Source organism: Haemaphysalis longicornis, unplaced genomic scaffold (assembly GCF_048455015.1).
Source record: "Haemaphysalis longicornis isolate Haplotype H1 unplaced genomic scaffold, Haemaphysalis longicornis Haplotype H1 scaffold_4, whole genome shotgun sequence".
In the NCBI taxonomy this organism is placed as follows: Eukaryota; Metazoa; Arthropoda; class Arachnida; order Ixodida; family Ixodidae; genus Haemaphysalis; species Haemaphysalis longicornis.
Genome location: NW_027526361.1, coordinates 31,115,231 through 31,139,644, shown reverse-complemented (window position 1 = coordinate 31,139,644; position 24,414 = coordinate 31,115,231). Strand labels below are relative to the sequence as shown.

Here is a 24,414-nt window from a genome sequence, read left to right as displayed (position 1 = left end):
AGGGATACGGCGAAGGGGAAACACTTCGTGTTAATAAGAAAATGCTCTATAACTCAAAACTTGGATGTATTGAAGCGATTATATCCCTCCAGGACTTTGCTTTAACCCTTTCGGCCCTGGCATCGTCATTTGATTACACAACACATAATATCCTCTAGCGCCTTAAAAACAATATGAAAACTCCTAGGTTTCTGTGCGAGTGTTGTTTAATGGTTCCTCTTGCGATAGACATCCCCACTGTCGAGTTTTCACGTGGCTGGACGATATGAAACAGAAGAAGCTTCAGTGGATGCAGGGCGGGACAACAGGGCGGGTGACGAAACGGAAATTCCGCTTTGTAAAAATGTCTGTAAATTTGTAAATACTTAGATTACCAGCTTTATATTCTTTCTGTAATATCGGGATGTCATTGGTTTTACAGCCAAAAGGAAAAAATTCTTTTTTACAAGAAAGAAAAATTTTAATTGCCTAATAACCTAATTAATTCAGGCCTCTAAATTAATAAATACTTACACCAGTAGCGTAATTTTTCATTTTTGTGCTTCTGAGATTCAAAGCTGTACGAAAACATGCAGCAAAACAATTTTCGCTTTAAAGAAAAAAATCCAGGGCTGAAAGGGTTAAACAAATCATCAGGTGGTGACAAGCACCAAGAGACCACAACATCATAGTTGCATAGCCTGTGTACCCTTTGTAAACTTCCGAATAATAAGGTGCAGCTTCTTTTACGGGCATTGAGGGCGAAAAGTGCAAAAGGGCAGGTTGCTGTCCATTATGCCCCACGGCTTCTACGGCTGCATGTGAAATTTTCGCGAAATCGCGAACATTTGTCATCCGTTTCAATCCTGGACCAGGACGAATTTTTCTTCAACTGCAAAGTTTCTGATAAAGCTGTAAAGCTTTCCTTTGTAGCCATGCAGCTGCATTGAGGTAAATGTCAAATGTTGCTTCACAGAAACTTACTCCACCTTGGGGATCCCCCTAAATGTAATTGATGTGAAATTTTTTTTTTGCACATGTTTAGGGGGGAGGGGGGCTGCAACTGTAGTACTGGACAGTGCAAAACTGAACAATAAGACACTCTTCCCTTTCCTTATTAGACAATAGCACTGGTGTAAAAAGTGAAATGGCAGAAGGTTAAAAAAAAAAAAACAATGCAAACAGGTGAAAAAAAACAATGACCAGACAAGTTAGCCTGTAAAAAGTGTGGTCACTCTGCAATACAAGCAGCTGCATAGAAGCCGTGGGGCATAATGGACAGCAACCTGCCATTTTGCAATTTCCCCCCTCAATGCACGTAAAAGAAGCTGCACCTTCTTATTTGGAAGTTTACATTCATCACGAATATCCAGGCAGATACAGACTGCCAACTTTTGTGGCAATTTTTCGAATTATTCTTTAAAGCTCTAATTCACATCATGCAGTAGTAGACACTCCTTGTCTGGACACTTTTCTTGCCTTGTGCTATAGTGATTTATTGTAAATTAACTTAAAAAAAAAAAGTTGCTCCACCGGTAGTGCAAGATCGCTAGATGTGCCCGTGGTTGCTGCAGTTATGGCAGACAGGCAAGAATTCCACACTTGGTGCACACACCCAACAGCAGAAACCAGGGAGAGCCAAATAAGGCGGAAAGGAAGAAAAATGGAGAAAGAGGGCGCATCTTCGTTGGTGCCCTCTGGCTTGCTGGCTTGGCATTATTTCGCCATGCACGCCAGTGTGGTTGGGCGTCGCCTAGGAACAAAAACGTGTGGTCCTCCTCCTTGCTTGCTTCACATTCTTTTGCTCAAAAGACCCAGGAAACTAACTTTTTCAGCAAAGGCGCATCTAGTGCTCTTGCCAGCCTATAGTGACATACGTTTGGCACTGCCAATCTTGGCAATGGCAAGAGAAGCAAAGCGCCTGTTTTGACCATGTCCTAGATTTGCAAATCTTGCATTTCAGTGACGACTGAAGAGCTATTCTATGGAAGGACGCCCAGCTCACACGTGCCCAGGGAACGGCGTCTGCAGCAACTGTGATATGCCAGCTAGCCCATCACCTTGCAACCTTCAGCAGAACTGAGGTTGCTCTGTTTCTTTGTTTCCATGTGTGTGCATTGCAGTCAATAAACAAGCGATACACTTGCTGCACACTGCACATTTGATACTTGCTAGGATAGCAAATGTTTCTTTCTTTTTATTTTCATAACATTAGACTAATGCGTAGCGAAATGATGCTCAACTTCACCCAAACTCCCTCTACTGATGCAAGATTGCAGAGCAAAGCTTCTCGTTGAGTTGTGAAAGCATGTGTGGGCGGGTATGTCGACGTCGCTGCCAATGAGAATTAGAGAATCGACAGCAAGCCGCAAGAGTTTCGTTTCCCAAACAGCGCAGAACAGGCACTTCTGACATAGTGCATATCATTAATTGAATACAGGGTAGGCTGCACACTGCATTTAAGCAACTGAAAACACATGGAATCACTGTTGTTTATGAAAATGTCTTAGTATTTAGAACACTTATTCATAAAAAAAAAAAAATCACAACTTTGCACAGAACATTTAAGACTGACTGGGTTCGAACCGAAACTGTTACGACTAGAAACTAAGACTGGGCACGCAGTAAGTGAGTGCTGTACTGTTCAGGAAACGGACTGTTTCGCTTTTGAAGGCTGGTGGCATCTTGACTGGCCAAACTTTAAGTGCAAGCCTGCGAGAAGTGTAGGTTGGCACGATAATTTCGCTGGTAAATGGGAATCTGTGAACTGGCCTCGAGCCTCCGTTTGCAGCTGTCGTCACGGGTCAGCTGCATGGAATGTGCATATGACAACTATGGATGGGTATGCAGACGTCGCAGCCAAATAAAAACGGGTGAATCGGCATTGAACTTCTGACAGCTACTGTCATCCCTGGCCAATCCACATTAGTGGGCATATTGTTAGGCCTATATTCAGCCTTAATGTTAAATGACCTTGCGTTGGGCTGTCAAACTCTTACGTTGAGCTTCAGGTAATGATTGGCATTAGACGTAAGGCGTAATCTTCAGGTTCAACGTACAACTTCTGCATGCCCGATGGGGAGATCAGGCCAACACATACCCCCATTCCCCACCCATTCCCAGGCCCACCCATTCCCGCATTTGCTGTCAACAAGAATCTTGACGGGATCCGACCACAGGTCTTTAGGGACGCCTTTTTTTCACCTACTAATATACAATTGACGCTCGGGCATAAAAAAGCTTCAGGGGTTGTGCATGTAGATCACTTATCAAGGTCTCCCCGATACAGCAAACCTGTGCCAACACCGCTCTGAGGTGCATGCCTGAAACATCTTCGCACACTGTAGTGCTAATAAGAACCAGTATAGCGCTCGCGGTATGAAACAAGTGCTGCGGGCATAAAAGACAAGCAATACTTTCTGGTGAGAAGGGCTCAAAATTCGGGTTCTACCATGAGGAAAGGCAAACATTGCTGTCTCTGAATGCTACGTAAATGCGGGAGCAACAGGTAGCATACAAGCCAACCAGGGCCCTTCCCCATTTGTCACACGTACCCCACTCAATAAAGCGGGAACTGCCCAGTGTGCTAGAGACCAGGATCCCTTTGTCACATGGTAGGGCAAGTGCAGATTCAATCAAGAACAACACCCCCCATTTCTTCTGTAGAGAAAGCGAGAACTTGCTGCCCAACCCCACTGCAAATGATCCTCGATTGGTCACCAGGGGCCAGGTGGCTAAGGCAGTATATAGGATTTTATGAAGAGGGAACCACGTATATCCCGCATGGACCACCATGCTAAAAAGCTCTGAACAGATGGTTTTGTCTCAAACAAGGAGATTACTTAGTGCTGTCTGGGCCCTGTTACATTGTCTGCCACACCTTCTACACTAAGAATGCAAAGTTAGGAGAACTGCTTTACACATATTGACACAGCCTAGTAAAAATTGCTTTCTCCAAATGACACCAATGCGTAGCCTGCGCAGGCCACTCGCACCAATCCGCAATTCCTGCTCGGTTGGAAGCACAGATGGCAACCAACCATGAGCTGATCTAACCAACAGAGATTGAGGTGTTGCTGCTGCTTCAAAGACATTCATGCACTGATAGACTGAACCAAGCTTAGTGGGATGAACTCTTTATTGGATGGGATGGTATATGTGCTAGTGCAGAATGATTTCCCTCTGAAAAATCAAAGAAAAAAAAAAGCACCAATTTTGAGGTAAACTTGAGCTGCTCCCTTACACCGAGAAAGGGCTTGGGATGACGTTCCTAATAACCTCGCACAAAAGCGTCGCAGACAACCGCTCTCGAAAGCGAGCACTGTAAAGGGGGTGTGGTGACCAATTTTTCTGCCGACTGACACACCAGTGAGATGTGTGACATAGACCGCCAGTAAACAGAGGGAAATGAAGGAGAAGGGGGGAAAAAAAAGCACCTTGCAACACAAAAGGAAAGCTGGGAAGATCTGCAGTGAAAGGGACCACACGCCAAACGAGAGAGAATGCCCAAATAATGTACAAGCAATGAGGGTGAACGAATGGATGAATGAATGTGGGGGAAGTCTTGTGGCTGCCAAGGCAGCTTCTTGCTGCGTGGAACGACTCAGAGTCCCGGGGGAGTAGGCGCCGCGGTCCCGGTTCCTGGGTCCCCGCCCGCCGCTGGTGGCTCGCATTCGGCTGAAGAAGGGGAGGAAGGGGCACACACATCCAAAACCTCACACTCTGGCACAAATCAGCAACACTTGAAAGCCTTAGGCATGCACTTGGCCATCACAACAAATGGGGCATCTGGTGGAAACAGCCCCGTGAGACGCTAGATCCAAGGACAACCCTTGATACGAAAGGAAGTAAGGCTCGCCTCAACGTTTTTGGTACGCCCCGAAATCTAACGTGCAATTCTGAAAACTTGCAATCCAGAAAGTGTGGGAGATGCCCACAACACGCCCCAGTGTAGCACCTGTGAAAGCATATTTTCCCTAATCCGCATGAAGTTAAAAGAAGACTCAGTGTGTAGATGTGTTAACAGCCATCTTCCCTAGGCTCTATTACGACTACTGGCATGTCCGGTCCCTGTACTAGGTAAATGCCAAATTTTGATTGATTGTGCAGTTTAACGCGCCGACGCTTCACAGGCGATGAGGCACGCCATAGTAGAGGGCTCTGGATTAATTTCTGACCACCACGGGATCTTTAACATGCGTCGAAATCTCGGGAACACACAGGCGTTTTAGCTTTTCGCCTCCATCAAAAAAACGGCGGCGGCGGCCAGGAATCGAACCTGCGTCCTCGTGCTCAGCAGTACAACACCTTAGAAAAATTTCCCACTTTTGCTGCACAATAAGGCGAAAGTGCAGCCAGCATGCAAAATTAGGAATTTATCTGCAGGGATTTCGGTACTGTCATCTGCATAGCACAGGAGAACTGCAATTCGAGGACATCTGGATATCCCTACCATTTGTGCCAAAAAATTGCGTTAATATACTAACCTTTAGCTATTGCTGCTATTGAAATCGGTTGCCGTAACTAATGACTGCACCTTGAATTTCATTGTGTTTGATCCCCTTGCAGTGGTTAGCACAGAAAACATGCTTTCAGAAGCAGTTTTGGTTTTGCTTGTGAGGGAAAAATATGATTAGTAAGTAAACTCATTGTAACACAACAGCAAGGGAAAAGTTTAGGTGTGGTCGTCGTGTGCGCTGCTTACAAAAGCAGAACCTACCACTATTACAACATACAAGACCCCATTTGTTCATGATATTAAGTTCTGACAATGGTTATGGGTCACCAATCATCATCATCATCATTCACCTATCTACGTCCACTGCAGGGCAAAGGCCTCTCCCATGGATCTCCAATTATCCCGGTCCTGTGCTAACTGCGACCAATTTATCCCCGCAAACTTCTTGATTTCATCTGCCTATCTAACCTTCTGCTGCCCCCTGCCACGCTTGCCTTTCTCTGTCCCCCACCCTAAAACCAGAGTTCCAAATAAAGTGGATTCTCTCTCTCTCTAGGAATCCACTCTGTTACCCTTGCTGACCAACAGTTATCTTGCCTTCGCATTACATGCCCTGGCCATGCCAATTTCTTCTTCTTAATTTCTACTAATACGTCCTTAACATGCGTTGTTCCCTGACCCACTCCGCTCTCTTCTTGTCCTTTAATGTTACACCTATCATCTTCCGTACCACTGCTCCCTGAGTTCTCAAATTAAGTTGAACCCTCTTAGTGAGCCTCCAAGCTTCTGCCCCATACGCGAGTACCTGTAAGAAGCAGCTGTCATACACTTTCTTCTTCAGGGACAATGGTTATGGGTCAAATCAGATTAAACGTTTACAGCTTTCCATCAATGAGTTCAGTTTATGACTCCGAGGTGGCTGTATTTCCTTCAAGCACATATATATAGTCTTGGTCATTTTAGAGACATTTACAACCGTTTCAGTTTCATTTCTTACCACAGTGCAGTTAGTTCCTAAACGATCAGCCAAGGTGTTTCATCCATTCTAATGCTTCTCAGAGAATGTATAGTGCTTTTGATTCCAGCACCTGTGCGCTTGATTGGCCCCACGGCAAATCTCTGCAATTGTGGCTCTATTTGCACATCATAAGACAACGGTGCATTAAAGGTACAACAGCCAAAGTATGGTAAACAGGCCCTGAACACAACTATTCACCAGAAAGTTTTGTTTCGAAATTCGGTACCATTTATTTTTGCCATAGGGTTAGGCAATCTTGGGTTTTTCCCAGATGCAACATAATCATTGACAGTGTCCTTACATCACCCTGGAAAGATCAGTCGTCCACTGACAGCAGGAAACCTCCAGTGTTGTTCAAGAAGGCATCTAAAAATGTGTAGTCTATCTTTGCCTGATGAAATTAAAAAAGCCCTTTCCTTTGTAGTGCAACCATCAAAAGGTCAACTCTTAGTGATATCCAAAAAAAACTTTCTTTACAGATTATTTTATTCTGCAGGAGAAAAATTGTCGTGAAATTTATTAAAATTCTTGTGTAATCCTCCCTTTAGATACAGGGTGGTGCGACGATAATTGGAACACTTTAAATTTTTTTTCCTTAACGAGCCGGCGCTCTGTTCACGCTCAAACTTCGCACAAAGGTCGCATTTTGTGGTCTATTTTTTTGTTTGACACTGGGACCAACGACGTGCTTACCTGGTTATTCTGAAAATGAATAAAAACGATTTTCGCCTATGGGAACATGGCAGCTGATTTGGACGTGCGAGCCAGTGCAAGTTAATCTTGGAACAACGGCGCCACCTGGGGTATTCAGAGCGAAACGCACGTTTGGGGTTCACGGTAGGAAGGAGCCAAATGGTGCAGCAGACGATCAGAAAATTCACCTAGGAAGGAGCCAAATGAGCTAGCAGTCGATCAGAAAACCCGCTTTCTTTCTGATCGTCTGCTGCACCATTTGGCTCCTTCCTACCGTGAACCCCAAACGTGCGTTTCGCTTGGAATACCCCAGGTAGCGCCGTCGTTCCAAGATTAACTTGCACTGGCTCGCACGTCCAAATCAGCTGCCATTTTCCCATAGGCGAAAATCGTTTTTATTCATTTTCAGAATAACCAGGTAAGCACGTCGTTGTTCCCAGTGTCAAACAAAAAATAGACCACAAAATGCGACCTTTGTGCGAAGTTTGAGCGTGAACAGAGCGGCGGTACGTTCAGGAAAGAATTTTAAGTGTTCCAATTATTGTCACACCACCCTGTATATTAAATGCATTTGGTTTGCCATCTCTTTGTGTACTGATAGGAGCTTGTTTTTGAGCTTTCATTCGTTGGAAAGTGCATTTAGCTATCTACATTTCAGTTGCTGCAGTACTTCGTAAGGTGATATTTGCAGTAGGAAAACTTGTCCTTAAATACTAAGGGAAAAAAAAAAAAAAAAAAAAAAAAAAAAAAAAAAAAAAAAAAAAAAAACTACTACTTTTCTTATGGTGGTGATAAGCTAGTGTCTGCATGGGACCGGAAGACAAAATCAAAACTTTTAGGTCTGCCACATCAGTATTAAGTTAGATCATTAAGAAAGCTGACGAGAAGACTTATTGATGATGATCCAGGAATTTTCTTGCTTTTGCCGCAAACATGATGTGAATGGACATGACGTGTGATTTGAAGAGTCGCAGTGGTAAAAGCTTACTGGCTTGCAAAATGAACTACTAATTGTGCTTGAAGTTCAAAGCAGTGCTATTGTTTCCCACAGTAAGACAGTAAATAAATAGCTAAGGCGTAGAAACTTGAGTGAAACCAATAACAATTCAATGTTGAGGTATGCAAAAACTCCACGGAGCTTGCAACAGTTCTTTTACCATTATCTTGCAGTGCGTCAGCTGCGTTGGTTAGGGGCTCATTATGTTCAAAGTCCACCGTAGTGTGCAGTAACTTCAGCTACCCATCCTCTTGGAAGCACTGCGCGTTTGTTTGGGCTCGCGGAATTAAGTTTTATCGTACAAGGAAAGAATGGAAACACTTTGCCATAACACAGGCAACATGCCCTGGTACGCCCTACCACTATTGTGTTTACCCAATTCTAATGCGCATTTTTTTTTCTTAGGGGAGGGGGGGGCAAAATAGGTCTTAAAACCGTTAGAACCAAGTATAAACCGAAACTGTGACCTCTTAATGACCTCTCGACTATAGCCACTGGATGTATGCCTCAACAAGTCTGCAAAGGACCGCTTTTGGGCACTCTACAGTGAAAGGCGAATTAATCACGGCCAGACATTAACAGCCAGCAATAGGCTGAAGCGTGCCTCAATTTGAGGAAATGGCCATGTGGGTGGCAAAAGCTTGGTTTGGTTGTAGAAGTTCTGCCAACTGTGGTTGTGAAGGCATGCAAGAAATGTGGCATTTCGAACGCTACGGGTGGCACTGAAGACGAGATGTTGCGGTCGGACAGCAAGACAGTCTTGTCCACGAGTGACAGTGAATGAAGTTCAGGTCAGTGAACAGCTTGTTGCCACCTAAAGATATGGGAATGTTCGCACATTTTTTTTTCCCAGAGCAGAAATATGCCTGTTAGAAGTAAGGCTTTTTTAAAAGCAGTGTTTTGTTTTAACCACAGAAATCGAGTGTACTTTATATAATTGGGTAAATATGGTAGGTTCAGAACTCCTATTGGACTGCGTTGCTTGCTTGACACAGAACCAGTAGAATGACTTCTTTGAGTGGGAGGGGGGAAGCGACTGCTTCCTCACAGGTCACAGTGAAGGAGGCGACAAGCTGAGATACAATCCTTGTAAAGTCAAACTTCTCAGCAACAGAAGCACCATGTCCTGTTGAGCAGATATGTAGTAGCCTCTTAAAAGTCTAATGTCTTGGCCAAAGCATGATGGTATATTGTCTTTTTGATATTAAGATTGCAGTTCACTGTGCCATGCAGAGAGTTCTTTAGGCCCATATATGACTAGGTCAGTTGCCTTAAAAAAGCCAGAGGGCCTTGCACCCATCACAAAGGTGCAATGAAAAAGCTGCAAGCACAGGGGCCCATTTCACTTTACCTTACCTAACAGGTAACACGCAAGCCAGTCTGAGCTGCTTTGACAGAGTTCCGAGAATCCCAAGAAAATTGACAACTAAAAAGTTTCTAGTGGCATTTAGGCAACTGCAGGGCTTGTTTTTGATAAAGAGAAGCATTGTTTAAAGTACTAATCTTCCATTACTCTCTCAAGCACATTCTATGGATTCTTTTGCAAGGAGCCCTGTGGTCTAAGTACTTGATACAGATAAAACTGTGCTAAAGGAACTTAAAAAAAAAAAAAAAAAAAGAGGGCCTAGATTAGGCGCTATATTAGATTAGGCTTATCCATGTAACTGTGGATGAACATGAAAGAAGACGTGCTTCCGCAGACCAAAATTCAGAGCTAAAGCCTGCCGTCTTACCAGCTCATCAGCACTTCGTTTTGAAGGTATGACACCGTAAAGATCTTATGGAAGACCCGCGAGATTCACTGCAGACCAAAATCCCAAAATATGATCATTTTTGCATTTCACGTCCATTTACCTAAAACGTAGCAGCCAGATGTTAAGCAGTGGGAATAATGCGAAGTGTAATGCACTGTTTAAAGCCGGCAATTCCTGCTACAGTGCCATGCCATCCCCCAGGAAGCAAGCCGGTTTGCAGTGCACACAGCTTGGGCAGCAGAAGTGGGTGTCCAGTGCATTTGGAGCGGTGCACTGATAGCACAGAGTGCTAGTGCGACTGGTGTGGCAGAGAGACTGAGCACTGAGTTTTCACGAACATCTAGTCAAGCCTTACCCCGTCCGATTCATGGACATTAAGGAATGCCTATCTTCACAGTTTTCCCCTATGTTCTGGCTACCTAGGTGACACATTGAGGAGGCACCTGCACATAAAACTGTTCAGGTCTTCCTTACAGGTCATCAAATCTTAAGAACTGAATAGGTTAAAACACAGCTGCAGTAAATCTATATAAGATGCAAGGACTCAAAGCAGAGCCCTTTCCCGCTGGCCCACAAACTTTCCAATAAAGAACGCCGTGCGGGATGAACATTCTATTTTTAATTTAGGGTATTGGGATTATTTCAACCTTGGTCCCGATTTTGTTACAGCTCAGCTTTGACCTTGAAAGGTTTATGGGGGTTTCATTTCGATCATAACAATGCCGCGTTTGCCGGCAGCCTGATATATAGCTTGTTCCTTTCACTTAAAACTTTACTCCCTCACTAGGCAGGACTGCTTTCAGAGTTTCTGGCGACGACACGGGTTGTGCGAATGCTTGCGGCAGCAAAGAGGAGTGGAAGGGGGCGTCTTAGCAACCTGGGCTTGGGGCCACACCGGGGGGGCACGGATTGTGGGGCTGCGACGGCTGCGGGGGGGCCTGCTCCATGGGCGAAGGGGCGCCGGGGGGAACACCGCCCCCGTTCATGGAAGGCATGGCCGCTCCTCCGGCCGACATTGCTGGGGGTGGTGGACGTGCCATTGGCCACAACACGGGACGGGGACGGGAGAGAAACGAGACGGAACGAGAACGTTACACAACCATCACACGTCCCGCACACACACACGGGGTTACGAGAGAGAGATCGGGGCAGAGAGCAAAGTTGAGAGTGAGTGGAGAGGTCAAGAGGCAGAGGGGAACAAAAAACTTGCGACACACAACTCTCATTACGGTGCAATACAAAGAGGTTCACACCAGGAAGGACTGTGGAACACGCGTAACAAGGAACACCTCGCAGCTAGACCACACACATAAGAGTTTTGTCATTCTGTTGTACATCTAGCCTTGTTATTGCAGACCCACTAAGTGAAAAACTTGACATCAACGGAACGAATCCAGGGCACTGCACGCAGCGCCTGCACTGCAGTCTGATCAGCAAGGTCTGCCGTGCCTTTGATGATGGTTTGTAAATTCAACAAGTTATTAACCAAGGTTTGAGTGTCACTCTTTCCAGCTTCAAAAATGTGCATTGAGACACTACGATTTTTTATCCTTCAGCTGCAAACCAGTACTGCCTTGCTAGCCAAGCTTTGTTTAACTGAAGTTTGCTAGATTTGATGGACGAAGGCTGCACTGTGTGACACTTGCCTTAAAACTGAGTTTTCCAATCATAAAAACTCGCAGCCTGACCAAAATGAATACAGAATGTAAAGCCATCGAATAAGTGCTAGGAAACAAGACACTCCACTAATTCTGTAGCAGTAACTGCTGAAGACACAGGGCAAGGATCTTAATTAGGTGTGCATTTAGCAACAACCTGAAGGGACCCTTGGCACTACAACCACTTTGCCACATTGCAGAGGGGTAGAAAGCACGAAAAGGATGTAAGACAGGAAATGGGAAACAGGGAATGTACAGCAGAAGTAGCAAAGGTAGAAAACAGACATCCTAAACCTTGGCCTTCCACAAGTCTACAAAGAATGGGACGGAACAAATGACAGGGAGGGAGTATTATTATAAGCACGACTGTTTGGCTACAACCATGCACCCAGTTCCTTCACGAACATTCTGGAAGAAAATGTACGCCTGCTGAATGCAAGTTCAACCCCACGCAGCATGTCTTGAATGGTACAAGGAATGGCTTAGGGATAATGGTCAAAGGAAACCAAGCAAGGAACTCCGGATGGGAGGAGGAGGGGAGGGAAAGAGGAAACAGAGTTGGTACACAACACATGATCTTACTTATTGCAACTTCAAATAATAAGGCTTGCCCACATTTCTGCTACAAAGCAACACTACACAGCTCATTGCATGGCCATTTGGAATTCCCATGTGCGCAAAGTATGTTTTTCTGCATCACAAGTTCACACAAAGCTGCAATACTTCTGTACAAAATATAGAAACTAACTGCCTTTAGGGAATGCAATAATTTCCCACCCACAACCTTCCCCCCATACTTGCAAGCAATGCAAACTTTGCTACACGTGTAACGTGGTGCTTGCCAACCTTGCCAACATGAATTATGTAACAATAACCTAGCCCATGTATGATATTTCGCACTTTGGTTCACACGGCTTCACACTTTCAAAAGTTGCAGTTTGAGCTTCATGTGGCCAGCGCTTCCTAGGGCCACATAAATCCTGCTGTACGCAGGGGGGATTAGTGCGCACGCACTCAACAGGACGTGCACTGGCGGTGGCAGCCGTGCAAAGCCGCAAAAGCGGAGAGGTGAAACGGTGTCCACGTCTTACTCAAACCTTGCAAGGCAGCAGTGCAGAGAGAAAGGCAGGGGAGAGAGAGAGGGAGAGAGAGAGGAAAATGGCTGTGATTAGGACATGCCTCTGCACTACCCATACACAAGCTCACGCGCACTTTTACGGCCACTACCGGGGATGTCACTTGTAATCCTAATCAAAGGTGGCACAACCTATGCTCAGTGTCATGGGAAGGCCCACAATAGTCAAGCTGATTCTCACAGCTCAGCAGTGCAGCCAGCTGAAATGCTGCCAAATTTTAGAGCCGAGTGTGCAGCACAATAATGCACCATTAATGTAGAAACAGAAACTCTTTATTGCTCAACTCATGCACAGCAGCTTTATAAAGACATGACTAGAAAATTTTGCAGCACGCTTTGCTGGTGACATATGCGCAGAAACATGAGTTACATAATAACCAGAGATGATGTGGACACAGGTCACTTGTGAACATTAACAAAAGGCAAACAATTACAAGAAAATTATCAGGGAAAAAAAAAAACCCAGAGAACCCTCTGATGTAAAAAAATGTCAGAAGGGTTTCAGTATGTACAAGACATTGATCTGCCAATTAAAGAGAGCAAATTTCGCATCAGGTCCACATTTGCAGTTACAGTACACAATGTCCAAGATGCGTGCATGTGTTATATGTGCATCAACTTGGGCCACCTAACACATAGTTGCTTTGTTACGATGGCAGTGTCCAAGCACAAAGCTCCCGGAGAAGGCTGATAAGGTTGAAAGTGCGGCTTCAGCCCCCTCTGCCAGTTTTAGTATGGGTGTCCCATGAGAAAGGAAGAATGTTGCCGATAGGTGCCTGCCAAAGAAATGAACACAAGCACCAACAAAGGGTTACGAAATACCTAGATGCCATCTCTTCCTCCAGCTCAAACAATCGGCTGAGAGCTAGAAAAACCACCAAAGATGTTGTCTCAGCTATAATTACACTTTATTAAAGGTAATTTATGAGTGGCCGAAAGAAGACATAACGGCCTGACAACTGTCGCATCAACCGTGCTTAGTGCTCCCGATGACACGACAGCTGGAGAAGCGTGATAGCACTGGAATGCATTTAGTAGTGCAAAGCATGCAGCTTGCGAAGCAGTTTGTGTTAGTAGAGAACATGTTTGCTAAAACTAAGACTGCAAGCTCTCAGCTTGCGAGCATGACACAAGCAAGCCACCAAATACCTGAAACAAACATTCGTATGCTCTTGAAATAGCACAGTAGGCCCTGGCTACAGCATCCAACACTTTGGGAAAATGTATTTCCCATAGCAGCTCCATTGTCTCCTGTTACAAAGGTGACACGAGAGTGCCCTGATAGGCTAATACAATTTGGGCTGGTACTCAGCAGCATTTACTGGCAGCATAGAGTTTCATACAATAATAACTAGACAGGAATCTGGCGCTGCGATCATCCGCCGTGATGGACGTGATGGGCAGATGTTGATTCGGATTGGCACTCGGTGGCTTCGCAAAAAGTACTATGGGTTAGATCATGCAGCCAGTTTCATTTTCGTCGTCTTGCAGGAATGCCTTTACCTATGCGGGGTGTTAGAAAAAGCGTTCAACAATACGTTTCTTCTTGAAAGTGTATGTCGCTGATGCCGCCCTGAGTGGAACTGCTGTATAACCAAAGCTGCGAAGTGGGTGGGTTATCAATTCATTGCCGGCACAGCGAGCACGAAAACACAAATGACGGCGCTGTATACAGCGAAGTTTCTTGTAAATCAAGAGTTGTGGTGCTGCTCATTCGGCAGAGAAATGTATTTTCGAAGCTGATGATGACTGCGAAATGATTGGGACAGCTTTACTTTTCGTGCGAATGCAAGTCCTACGGCGCAGACTAGTCGGACTGGTGGCTGATAGGAACGCAGCTTAATGAATGTCCCTATTTAAGGCTAAAATAACTTCTCCAGAGGTAAACTATTCCATTCTTTTTAAGAACACAAAACCTTTTTTTTAATAATAAAAACTACAAGCGCCAAAACTTTTGCTGCAGTTGGCGGCTAACGACAAACGTACTCCGCAAACCTCCTCGACTCCGCGTCTGCCTTTTCTCTAAACGCACCATTTTATTCCATTCAACACCTGTTTTTAGAAAATAAATTTTTTACTCACAAAGTAATTTGTAAATAGCAAACTGTGCCATAAATGTTTTTTTTCTTTGGAGAAAAAAAAAATCTCAATATGCACAGCTGTAACCACGTAGCGAGCCTGTGCAATCCGGTTCCACAAATCGAGTTTGCGTTGACACTAGCGCCAGATTCCTCTCTGGTTATCACTAAATGAAACTGACTGGCAGCGAGGAGTGCAGACAGTGCTGAGTGGAATGGAGAATCTACCTGAGTTTAGCATACTCGGTGTTTCACCGGCCGCAACCTGTCCCCTAAAGGCCATAGAGTTTCTCAGTCGCACTCAGTTCCCTTGGTAAAAACTTCTCAACTAATATGCTACTCAAGTAATATCTAAAAAGAAAGAGTGATGGTCCATGGCACCTGGAATGACTATTAATCTCTTAGTGTGTTGCTTTGGCGTTTATATTAGTTCGCTTTCTTTCTATGTCGCTTTTTTAGTACTTTTCTGTGCAGTGGGCTTTTGCGTTTCTTGCTTTTTTTGTTGTTTGGGGGTGCGGTTTCTTTTGCCTATGTATTTCTTTTCAGCCTAATAAAATTCAGTTGTTAGACCAGTGCCTGTCCTGTGTGCTCTTCCCTGCATTCCGTAAAGCATCGCATCCGATGTTACAAATAACCACACTACAACAGATGGCCTTGGCACAGCTGCGAATTCGGCTGGTACCAGCTACGGCTGCTCAAGATTGCCTGATGCCAGCTGCAAAACACCTTGCGCTATATCTCAATCGGGATTGAAACGTGCCGTATAGCAGCGGCGGTGCATCAAGTGCGCTCAAAAACACAATCCCGCTCGACTTCGATCCGGACTGAAAGTGCCCGTGTGACAAGGGCATTAATATCCCCCCATAGATACAAAAGCCAGCAGCATAAGTCATACAGTTATCAGGGAAACCGGCTATGCAACCAAGCATACTATCAGATTCCCTGATCACCAGGTTGGCCAATTGTGCAAATATTTGTTGCTTCACATGCACGCCCACTCACAGCTGTGCTCTCTATCCCAGCACTAATAGAAGTGAGTGCAATGGTGTCATTGACGCTGTTGCCAAAGTGTGGAGCGATTTCTGGACACCATTGCCAGATCAGTGGGTGGCGGGTTTGTGAGTGTGGATGATGGAAGAGTTTGGAAGACTACATTGCCGACAGCGTACCAAGTGCAAGTGAAAGCGGGCGAAATGAGGAAAGCAACGACGATCCTTTTCCCACAACCTCAGGGGTGACCTGTGCACTTGCGCTAGTCTGGCACTAAGTGTGTACTGTAGCAGGCAGCTAAGTTGTTTATGACTATTTTGTGGGAAAGTAAGGCAGTTTCATCAATACAGTGTTTTTATACATGGTATGTGCTTTTATGACGTGCAATGCCTTAGCCTGCTTACACTTAATTATGCCCTATAATAAACTGACACTGCTTTTTGCGAGTTTGATATATCTAGGTTTGACTGTAATGGCGTAGCCACAGACTCTGTTCTTGCTTCAGGCTATAAACATGACCAGAACTGAATGACAAGCTCCTTGAGAGAAAACAGCACACATGATTTATTTCTGATTATTTCTACTTCAAAAGCTATCCCCTAGTCACTGAAGTGATGGCACACCATTGGTGAAGCTCTACAGCAACTGCTGGCATTCACTTCCACTTCACGCTGATTTCCCTTGGGTTACTTCACTGCACCTGTTCACTAATAGCCTTCCCCTGAAAAATGCTGATTTTTTATTTGAAAACCACGAGAGGTCCAGTTATGAAACTTTTTCAATCGGTTAATTCTGTTGGAACCAAACATTTGCACAAAGTAGATGTATAGTGTTACAACTTAAGTGCAAGCTCTGCCTCCCGTGTTTTTTCAATGCCAAATGCATTGCCTGCTTCACAATGGAAGTGATGTGAACACCTGTTTCGGCCACATGCCATAAGAAGGGGAGGGGAAGAAAGGGGGGGGGGGGGGGCGGGGGGGGGCTGCAAGCTTAACCGAACTCAACCGATCGACCAGAATTCAAGAGCGACCTGTGCCTGTCTGCCAAGGCAACTGATGTTCGAGACCGCCAAAGTAGTGGCACTCAGAGCTTGCTTCTGGGTTAGCTGGTACAGTACTATTTATAAAAACACTGTGCTAAATTGACACTGATGGAGACGAAGGATGGCAGAACACAAGATGCACACATACGACAGCGCATTCGTATGTGTGCATCTTGTGTTCCGCCGTCATTCATTTTCGTCAATGTCAATTTAGCATAGCAGTGGAACTCTGGCCAGCCATAAAAACTAAACACCGTGGCAGAGTACGTCATGCCTATGTTGCTGCTTTCCACCACGTGTCACCCAAAGAGTAACCGATCACGCTACTTAAGCTCTGGGAAGGCTAGCAACTAGGGGAGAGAGGCAGGAGTAGCAGGAAAGGTCTTGGTTGGGTGATTGAGGCTGGCGCATCTGGCATTGAAAAAAAGCAGGAGGCGCTTGCGCAAATAACAGGAGGCGATGTGTGCAAATTTTCTCACACATTTCCACGGTTGTGGATAGCTTTACAGTTAAAAAAATGGAAGGGGGAGAGCAGAGGCACCCACCTGCGGGATGCTGCCCAAGTGCAGACGGGGGCGCTGCGGCGGCAGGGTGCATGCCAGGGCTGCGCACCCCTCCCGCTCCCCCGGGCTGGGGGCTGTTGCCGTGGGGCACCCGGAAGGACTGCTCGCCGGGCGACGGGTAGGGCGAGCCCCCGTAGCCACCTGCCCCGCCGGCATTTGGCGGGTACGGCCGCACCCCCGCGCCCACTGGGGGAGGTGCCGAGCCGTAGCCGGAATAGTATGGGCTGCGCTGCTGCTGGGGATGGGGGGGCATGACGGGGGGAGCTGCTCGGGGGGGCGGGTGCTGACCTGGGTCTCCTGCTCCTCCCCCGTCGGGGGCGGGGCCTCCTCCCACGGGTGGCGGGGGCACCCCTCCTCCTCCTCCCATGGGGCTGGGGCCCGTGGCGGAAGAGGCGGTGGTCCCCTGCTGGGCCATCATCATGGCGTGCGCCTGCTGCCGGGCCCGGAACTCTGCCGCCCGCAGCTGCTCCAGGTGGAACTGTTGGCGCTCCTGGATCAGCTGCTGCCGCTGGTACTCCAGCTGTGGGTGGGGGAGGAGGAGGCAGAAAGGGAAGGCACAGCCACAACGCAATGTTTTTTTGGTTTTTTTTTTCGGAACAATGCGACGTCCTTCGCCTCAGATTGTTCATTTACCCATTCGAACAGAATGCAGACTACAAAGCCAAACACGAACAACAGGTAGGCAGTTCACAGGGGTCAAAGCTTGCTGCAAAGTACTTGGGTACAAAAACTACGGAGACATATTTGCGATCCTGGCTTATAACGTTTGTTGCGGGAGCCGGGAAAATCCGCACTATAAGCGGCACTGCACAATAAGCAAAACATGCGCAAATCGAAGCACGTTGCAATCAACCTTTCAGTCATTTCTTATTTATCGTAACTGAAAGGAAGGCCTCTTAAAAGCAGACACGCGGTATTTATTTCGTCTTTTGTTTTCCACATCAACCACTGCTGCAGGGTCTTAGAAGCTGCTGCACTATCTTACAAACCCCCAAGGTGGCTTTAACTTCTATTATGTTTTTGTTTTAGGGAGCACAGCTGTGTTTCTTAGTGTCTATGAACATATAAGGCAAGACCCCCCCCCTTTCGTCTGGACGCCCAAGGCAACTGCTTATCAGCATAACTTACAGGTAGTGGAAACCCCCACTGTCCCAGCTTACTATCACCAGATGTTCGAAAAGCAAAGGGGCGGTTGCTTATCTGCACAACGTTCTAATATAGAAACAACTTACGGGGGGGGGGGGGGGCTGTCTGTTTTATGAGGCAGGGTTATCACGCGAGTACAAATGGAAATGTGAACTAAAGGGTGCCTATTTTTTTTCGCTGTGACAGATGACTAACTCAGTCTTTTTTTAACGATGCCCCAGTTGTGGTCGATCAGCGGTCCCACTGCACTATAAATGGTATTGGCAGTATGCGTATGCATGGGGTTCTATGGGAAGCAAACCGGTAGTCGCGAAAACCCACGGTATATCTGGTCCCGCAGTATAAACAGTTACGTTATAAATGGTCTACACAGCACATCTTGTAGACCGTGTGCTGTAGAAAAACCAAGTCAAGATCCTTCAGACTGAACTTGTGTTTTCAAAATCACCTGCTCAGTAAACTTCACCACCGTTTGAGGCCTCCTAATGTGATCTAGAACAAATGTTTTATACAGAAAATTCAATTTGCACTAATAGTGACTTTTGTTTTTGAAGCATATTTGGCACACATGTTCCTGGCCGTCCGATATAAGACAGCGCACGTTCGTTTGTAGACACTGGTCTTGAAGACTGAAAATTAAAAAAAAAAAAAAGTCTGCATTAATTTTATTTGCAGTCTACAGGTCCCAAAAAGTACCTGCAAAATATTACAGCTGTACTATTAGTATTTACAATGCTGCCACCCTTTGAAGTTGCCTGACTGACCCTTTTCACCTATGCTTCCAAACTTCATGCCTTGTTTTCTCAGGACCAATTTTTTCCCCCCCAAGGTCAACTGTCGGGCACAATATCTTGGGCTGTACTGGTCAGATTTGTATCACTTTTGCTGCATTCAAAAGCGCAAGAACTAAACAGTGCAATAAAACCACAAAAATATAGAATTTCTTTTTGCTAGCACAATTTCTTATGCATTTCATTTTACGAAAACATTGTTCCCTGACGACCTGACATTTAATAAGTTTACAGCAATTGCAGAAACAATGCTAAGATTACTTCTGTGGTATAATTGCAATGCCTGGACCTATCACAAATAGATAATAAAAAGATTGCCCAAAACAGAATGGCATAACAAGTTGCACAATTCTGCTTATACCACAAAGATGAAAACTGACGGCATGTTTGTGCTCAGGACGTTAAAATACACTTTGAAAGTGTAAATCTCAAGCTCATAGGGCATAAAATAATTTACCTTAGATTCACAAGCCTCAAAGTTTCAGAAAGTGTTCCATCAGTAGGGGTGTGCGAATATTTGATTTTCGAATTCAAATCATAGATTTCTTGCCCGAAGAATTCAATTCGACTTTCGAATACCCAGCATTCATACTTTCAATTAATTCGACGTGACGAATATTCCGAACGCTGCCAAAGTTGCGGCTAGATTAGTGGGGCCCTTACTGACCCTAACATCGAAAGTTATTGGTCTAACAGTTGCCAGCGACCCGTTTCCGGCCAGGAAAGTTATCTTTGCGGGCAAAAAGGAGGAATATGTCCAAACCTCAGAGACTTCATTGCCGACATGTAATTGAATAGTTCCTCGATTTCTTTGCGTCACTGGCATACACGGAAAGGAGCGACACAGCAGTCTTTAGCGTGCAGAAAACGTTTCTCACATACGGGTTTTTGTAATAATGAGGTGCGTTGCCGTTTTCACGTCATTGGAAACAAATACGATGCGTCCTACTCGGGACAAAACGAACAAATTACTACGGCGATGCCATTTTGTGATGGCGATGACACTGAATCTTCTTCCCTGATGGTCGGCTGTAAAATATCGTTTTTCTTTTGTTACGATTGAAATGATTTTGTCACACGACTGTGCAGCTGCAAAGTAGTGTAGAATTATGGTCTTGTTAAATTTCTGTGATTGTGGCCTTGCTGTAACACACTATCATCACCCGTCCTAGACCCTTTCTTGACGCCTATCCATAGCCAATCTGACGATCGTCGCCATGGTCATCGCACGCATGTGATTCTTTTCCTGCGTAACGTCCGCGTGCCGTGCTGTTCAGCATGAATAGCCCAATGAAAAAGTCCTCTGCCATCTGCAAGAAATGCGGCTCCATGCTCGAGACGCCGGCAAGCACGACAAGCCCGTTTTTGAATCACTTGAAGAGCAAACACCACGCTCACTACTTGGAGATTCAAGATTCAGCCAAGGCAAACCAGCGGCCTAAAGAAAGGCGCAGACCAACAAACCTTGCTAGGCATGACTAAGGGAAAAGGCCTCTTGTTAGAGAGTGCTAAAAAACAAATTACCATGTTCATCGCACGCATGATCACGAAGGACCTGCAGCCCCAGTACAAGGTCCCGCACAGGACTACGTTTTCAAGAACAGTAATCCTAGAGCTGTACCAAAGCACAGTCGACTCACTCAAAGTTGAAATCGCTGGAGACATGGCGAACTCAGTGGAGTCGATCACATTCACCAATGACATGTGGACCTCCAGGGCCAATCAAAGTTACATTGCTTTGACATGCCACTACATGACGCCGAATTTCACCATCAAGGCATTTACTCTCGCGTGCGCTCACTTGCCAGAAAGCCACACTGCAGCGAACATGAAGACCTGCTTGACCAAAATCACGGAGAACTGGTCTCTCGACCTCACCAACGTGCCTGTGTACATGGTCACAGACAATGGCCGCAATATTCGCGCAGCCGTACGCCAAATGGATTGGACCCCTCTGCAGTGCTTGGGACACACTTTTCAGCTGGCAGTGAGGGACGCCAAAGAAGAGACGCCTGCCGTGTCTTTTCTGTGAGAAGGCATGAGCCATAGTGGGGCACTACAAGCGTAGTGCTCAGGCTACCTTGGACACTGAAAGATTGCCAGAAGCGCATGGAGCTGCCAGATGTAAGTCTCATTCAAGATGTAGACACACGTTGGGACAGTGAACATGCCATGTTGAGCCGTTTGGTAGATTTGAAAGATGCGGTGTCCCTTGAAATGGCAACATCAGAAACCAGTGTGAGCTGCCTTTCGCCAAGCGAATGGAATGTTGCAGCAAGCCTGGTGCAGGTCCTGCAGCCCAGTGTAGATGCGACTGCAGATTTGAGTGGCCAGAAGTATGGTACCATTTCAACAGCTGTTCTTTTTCTCTATGAAACAGAGCAAATTCTAAAGGGGCACTGTGACATTGAAAATGAAGCAGGCCTCTTTTATGGAGCAAAAGAAACTGATGCTTGCAACACTGTGTGACCCAAGGTTTAAGTCTATTTTCTGCACCAAGTCTTTTGACCAGACCAAGGCTGTCGAGCTGCTTGCAGCAGAAGTTAGTGTCCAATGTGCTCGCGTGGACTCTCCTTCAGAGCAGTCTGAAAGGCCGGAACTGTCCAATGCACCAACCAGTCCTAAAAAAAGCCTGCAAACAGTCTGGGAAACTGCTGGCATCGCAAAAAAGCCAGAGAAATGACCCGAGACCCCACAGTCAGGAGGTCCAGAAGTACCTGAATGAGCCCCTGATCCCCAGGAAGAACGACCCTTTGCTATACTGGAGAGAGCACGGCGCTGCACTCTACCCTGGTATTGCCAAAATTGCCTTGCGGTACCTTCCTATCCCTGCTACAGAGGTGCCTAGTGAACGCATGTTTTCTACTGCAGGGAACACAGTGACATCGCAGCGAGAGCCTGAAGCCAGCTCATATGGAGCAGATTGTGTTTCTTAATGACAATTTGTAAAGCCTTTAACATGACAGTTTGTAATTTATTTAATTGATTTGATTGATTGTAGGGTTTAACGCGCCGACGCAACGCAGGCGATGAGGCGCGCCGTAGTGGAGGGCTCCGGATTAATTTTGACCACCTGGGGATCTTTAACGTGCGCTGAAATCTCGTACACACGGGCGTTTTTGCTTCTCGCCTCCATCAGAAAAGCGGCCGCCGCGGCCGGGAATCGAACCCGCGACCTCGTGCTCAGCAGCGCAACGCCTTAGCCACTGAGCCACCTCGGCGGGTTAATTTATTTAAGGGGGGACGAGGGTCTTAAAACTAACTTTTTTATTTATGGGTAGAAACTTATGAAAATTTGCACACGGATGTGTTTTTCTCTGTAGATTTCAAATATGCAATTATATTTGAGCTGGTGCTGTTAGTTCAAAAGTTATCATACAAAGTGTTAACCGCAATTAGGTAATTTCTTACGCAGCTTTAATGAACTTTCGCAATGCATTTTGTCGCTTTTAATTACATGAATGGATAGCCAGAGAGTTCCCATACCCGATGACATTCTTCGTTTTTCTCTAAAGTCACGGCATCCTAAAAAAATATGTCAAGTACAAAAAATGGCAGTATTGGATATTTTGGCTCATCAAAATAACTGCAAGTCATTATTTATGCGTAGCCTAAACAGAAAAACTAAGAATGTCATCGGCTGCCTCAGGCTGTACTGAAAAAAATGGTACCAAGATTGACCTTATGAAGCAAGAAGAAGTTTCCAAAAAGCTGCGTAAGGCTGAGGGAAGTGACCAAAAATATGAAACTGAGAAAACTGCATTTGAAGTTTGACCATGTGTTATGAGATGAACCGTCAGTAGTGTAGCTTCAAAATTTCCCAGTAACAAAGACATGTTCTTCCCATTTTCAAATCTGTCTTTGGATTCCAAAAATGTCAACTAGAACTGGAGATACAAAAGGCCAAGTAACGGACCCCATCAGGAATTTAGCAATATTTATCGACTTCGAATCGGTTGGCATTTTGTTAGCGTTGTTAAATCTGGTAGTGTCTTGCTGGCGTTGTGAAAACTGCAACAGTCCTTCGTGAAGTGCCATCATCTATTACAGTGCACTGTGGTACCCAGAATATTGTGTACGGCAAAAGTGTGAGGGTGAAACTTGCTTTAGGTGCCCCCCTTTTTTTGTTCTTTGGTGAGGCTATTTCATTCGCGGTTTTTATGCTGGAAGTTTGAGAGGATACAGGGGTGGGACACTGCGCAGTGCGCTTTCCGCAAATACATCATGTTGTTGGCCCTCAAAAGAGTCTTTTGGGGAAAATAAATGTAGCCGAAAGGCAAACTTTCTTGGCCTACGGGGATAAACCCATAGACGCCTTTTTCCTTCAAGCCGTGCATGGTGCGGCTATCTCCATCGGACATCACGGTTGTGTACCGCAGCCCATTCTTGGAGAGCGAGCGCTTGAACATTATCAGGGCTGCCTCTACCTCCATGCGTCCTGCACCACAGTCAATGTTTCGCTGACACTCATGGTCTGCCAGCCAATCTTCGTAGCCCTCATCTGAAGCTTTGGGTCCGATGGCGCAACCTAAGCAAAAGTTAGAGAGGACTACATGATCAATCACCAAGCCGGTGTACACTTCAATGATGCAGCCCACTCCAATGTGTGACAACCGTCCCCTTGTCATCCATGTGCCATCAAACATCACATCTATGTTGTTTGGCGGCTGACCAAGGTCCGAGTACAAGTCCTTGATGGCACGCACACTATCAGCTTCAGAGGCTGCTGCAGTGTCCTCGCAAACCTGAACCACTTTCCTCAAGTGCGCTTGGAATGTCTTGTGGTGCAGGCCTCTGTGGGACAAGTTCATACCAGCACAAAAATCTGACAGAGCAGTCACCCCCTTCCCGATGCTTTGAATACTTTTCTAAGCCCTCATATTCACTTCAAAATGAGTGATATTGCCAGATCCTTCGGTCCTTGGCGAGGAAAAACGTTCCACACGGTGTTCACAAACCGAGCACGTCACCTCGAGCTTCACGGCGAGGCCGTACTGCCGGTCAGGCTTCCTCAAATCCGGCGCCGCCAGCCCGCACTTGCCGCACCTGAGGTACGTGCGCAAAAAGGTCCTTCAGCATTGCAAAATCCACTAAGACAAAATCTGTGCCGGA

At 45.9% G+C, this 24,414-nt stretch overlaps 1 protein-coding gene across 4 annotated transcripts in view; it reads right to left on the bottom strand.

Moving 5' to 3' along the window:
- Nucleotides 1-4,099: 4,099 nt before the first annotated feature.
- Nucleotides 4,100-24,414, bottom strand: part of Mor (SWI/SNF- related protein mor) — a 41,540-nt gene continuing 21,225 nt past the window's right edge. The window contains exons 23-25 of one of the 4 annotated variants that reach the window (XM_077706315.1): nt 17,348-17,885; nt 10,777-10,917; nt 4,100-4,656 (exon numbers count right to left, since the gene is read on the bottom strand). In XM_077706315.1, the coding sequence (XP_077562441.1) occupies nt 4,583-4,656; nt 10,777-10,917; nt 17,348-17,885 (753 nt within the window). In that variant the 3' untranslated portion in view covers nt 4,100-4,582. Of the gene's footprint in view, nt 4,657-10,776; nt 10,918-12,947; nt 13,469-17,347; nt 17,886-24,414 lie in introns of those variants that run through there. The other 3 variants (XM_077706318.1, XM_077706316.1, XM_077706317.1) reach the window with 3 other exon arrangements.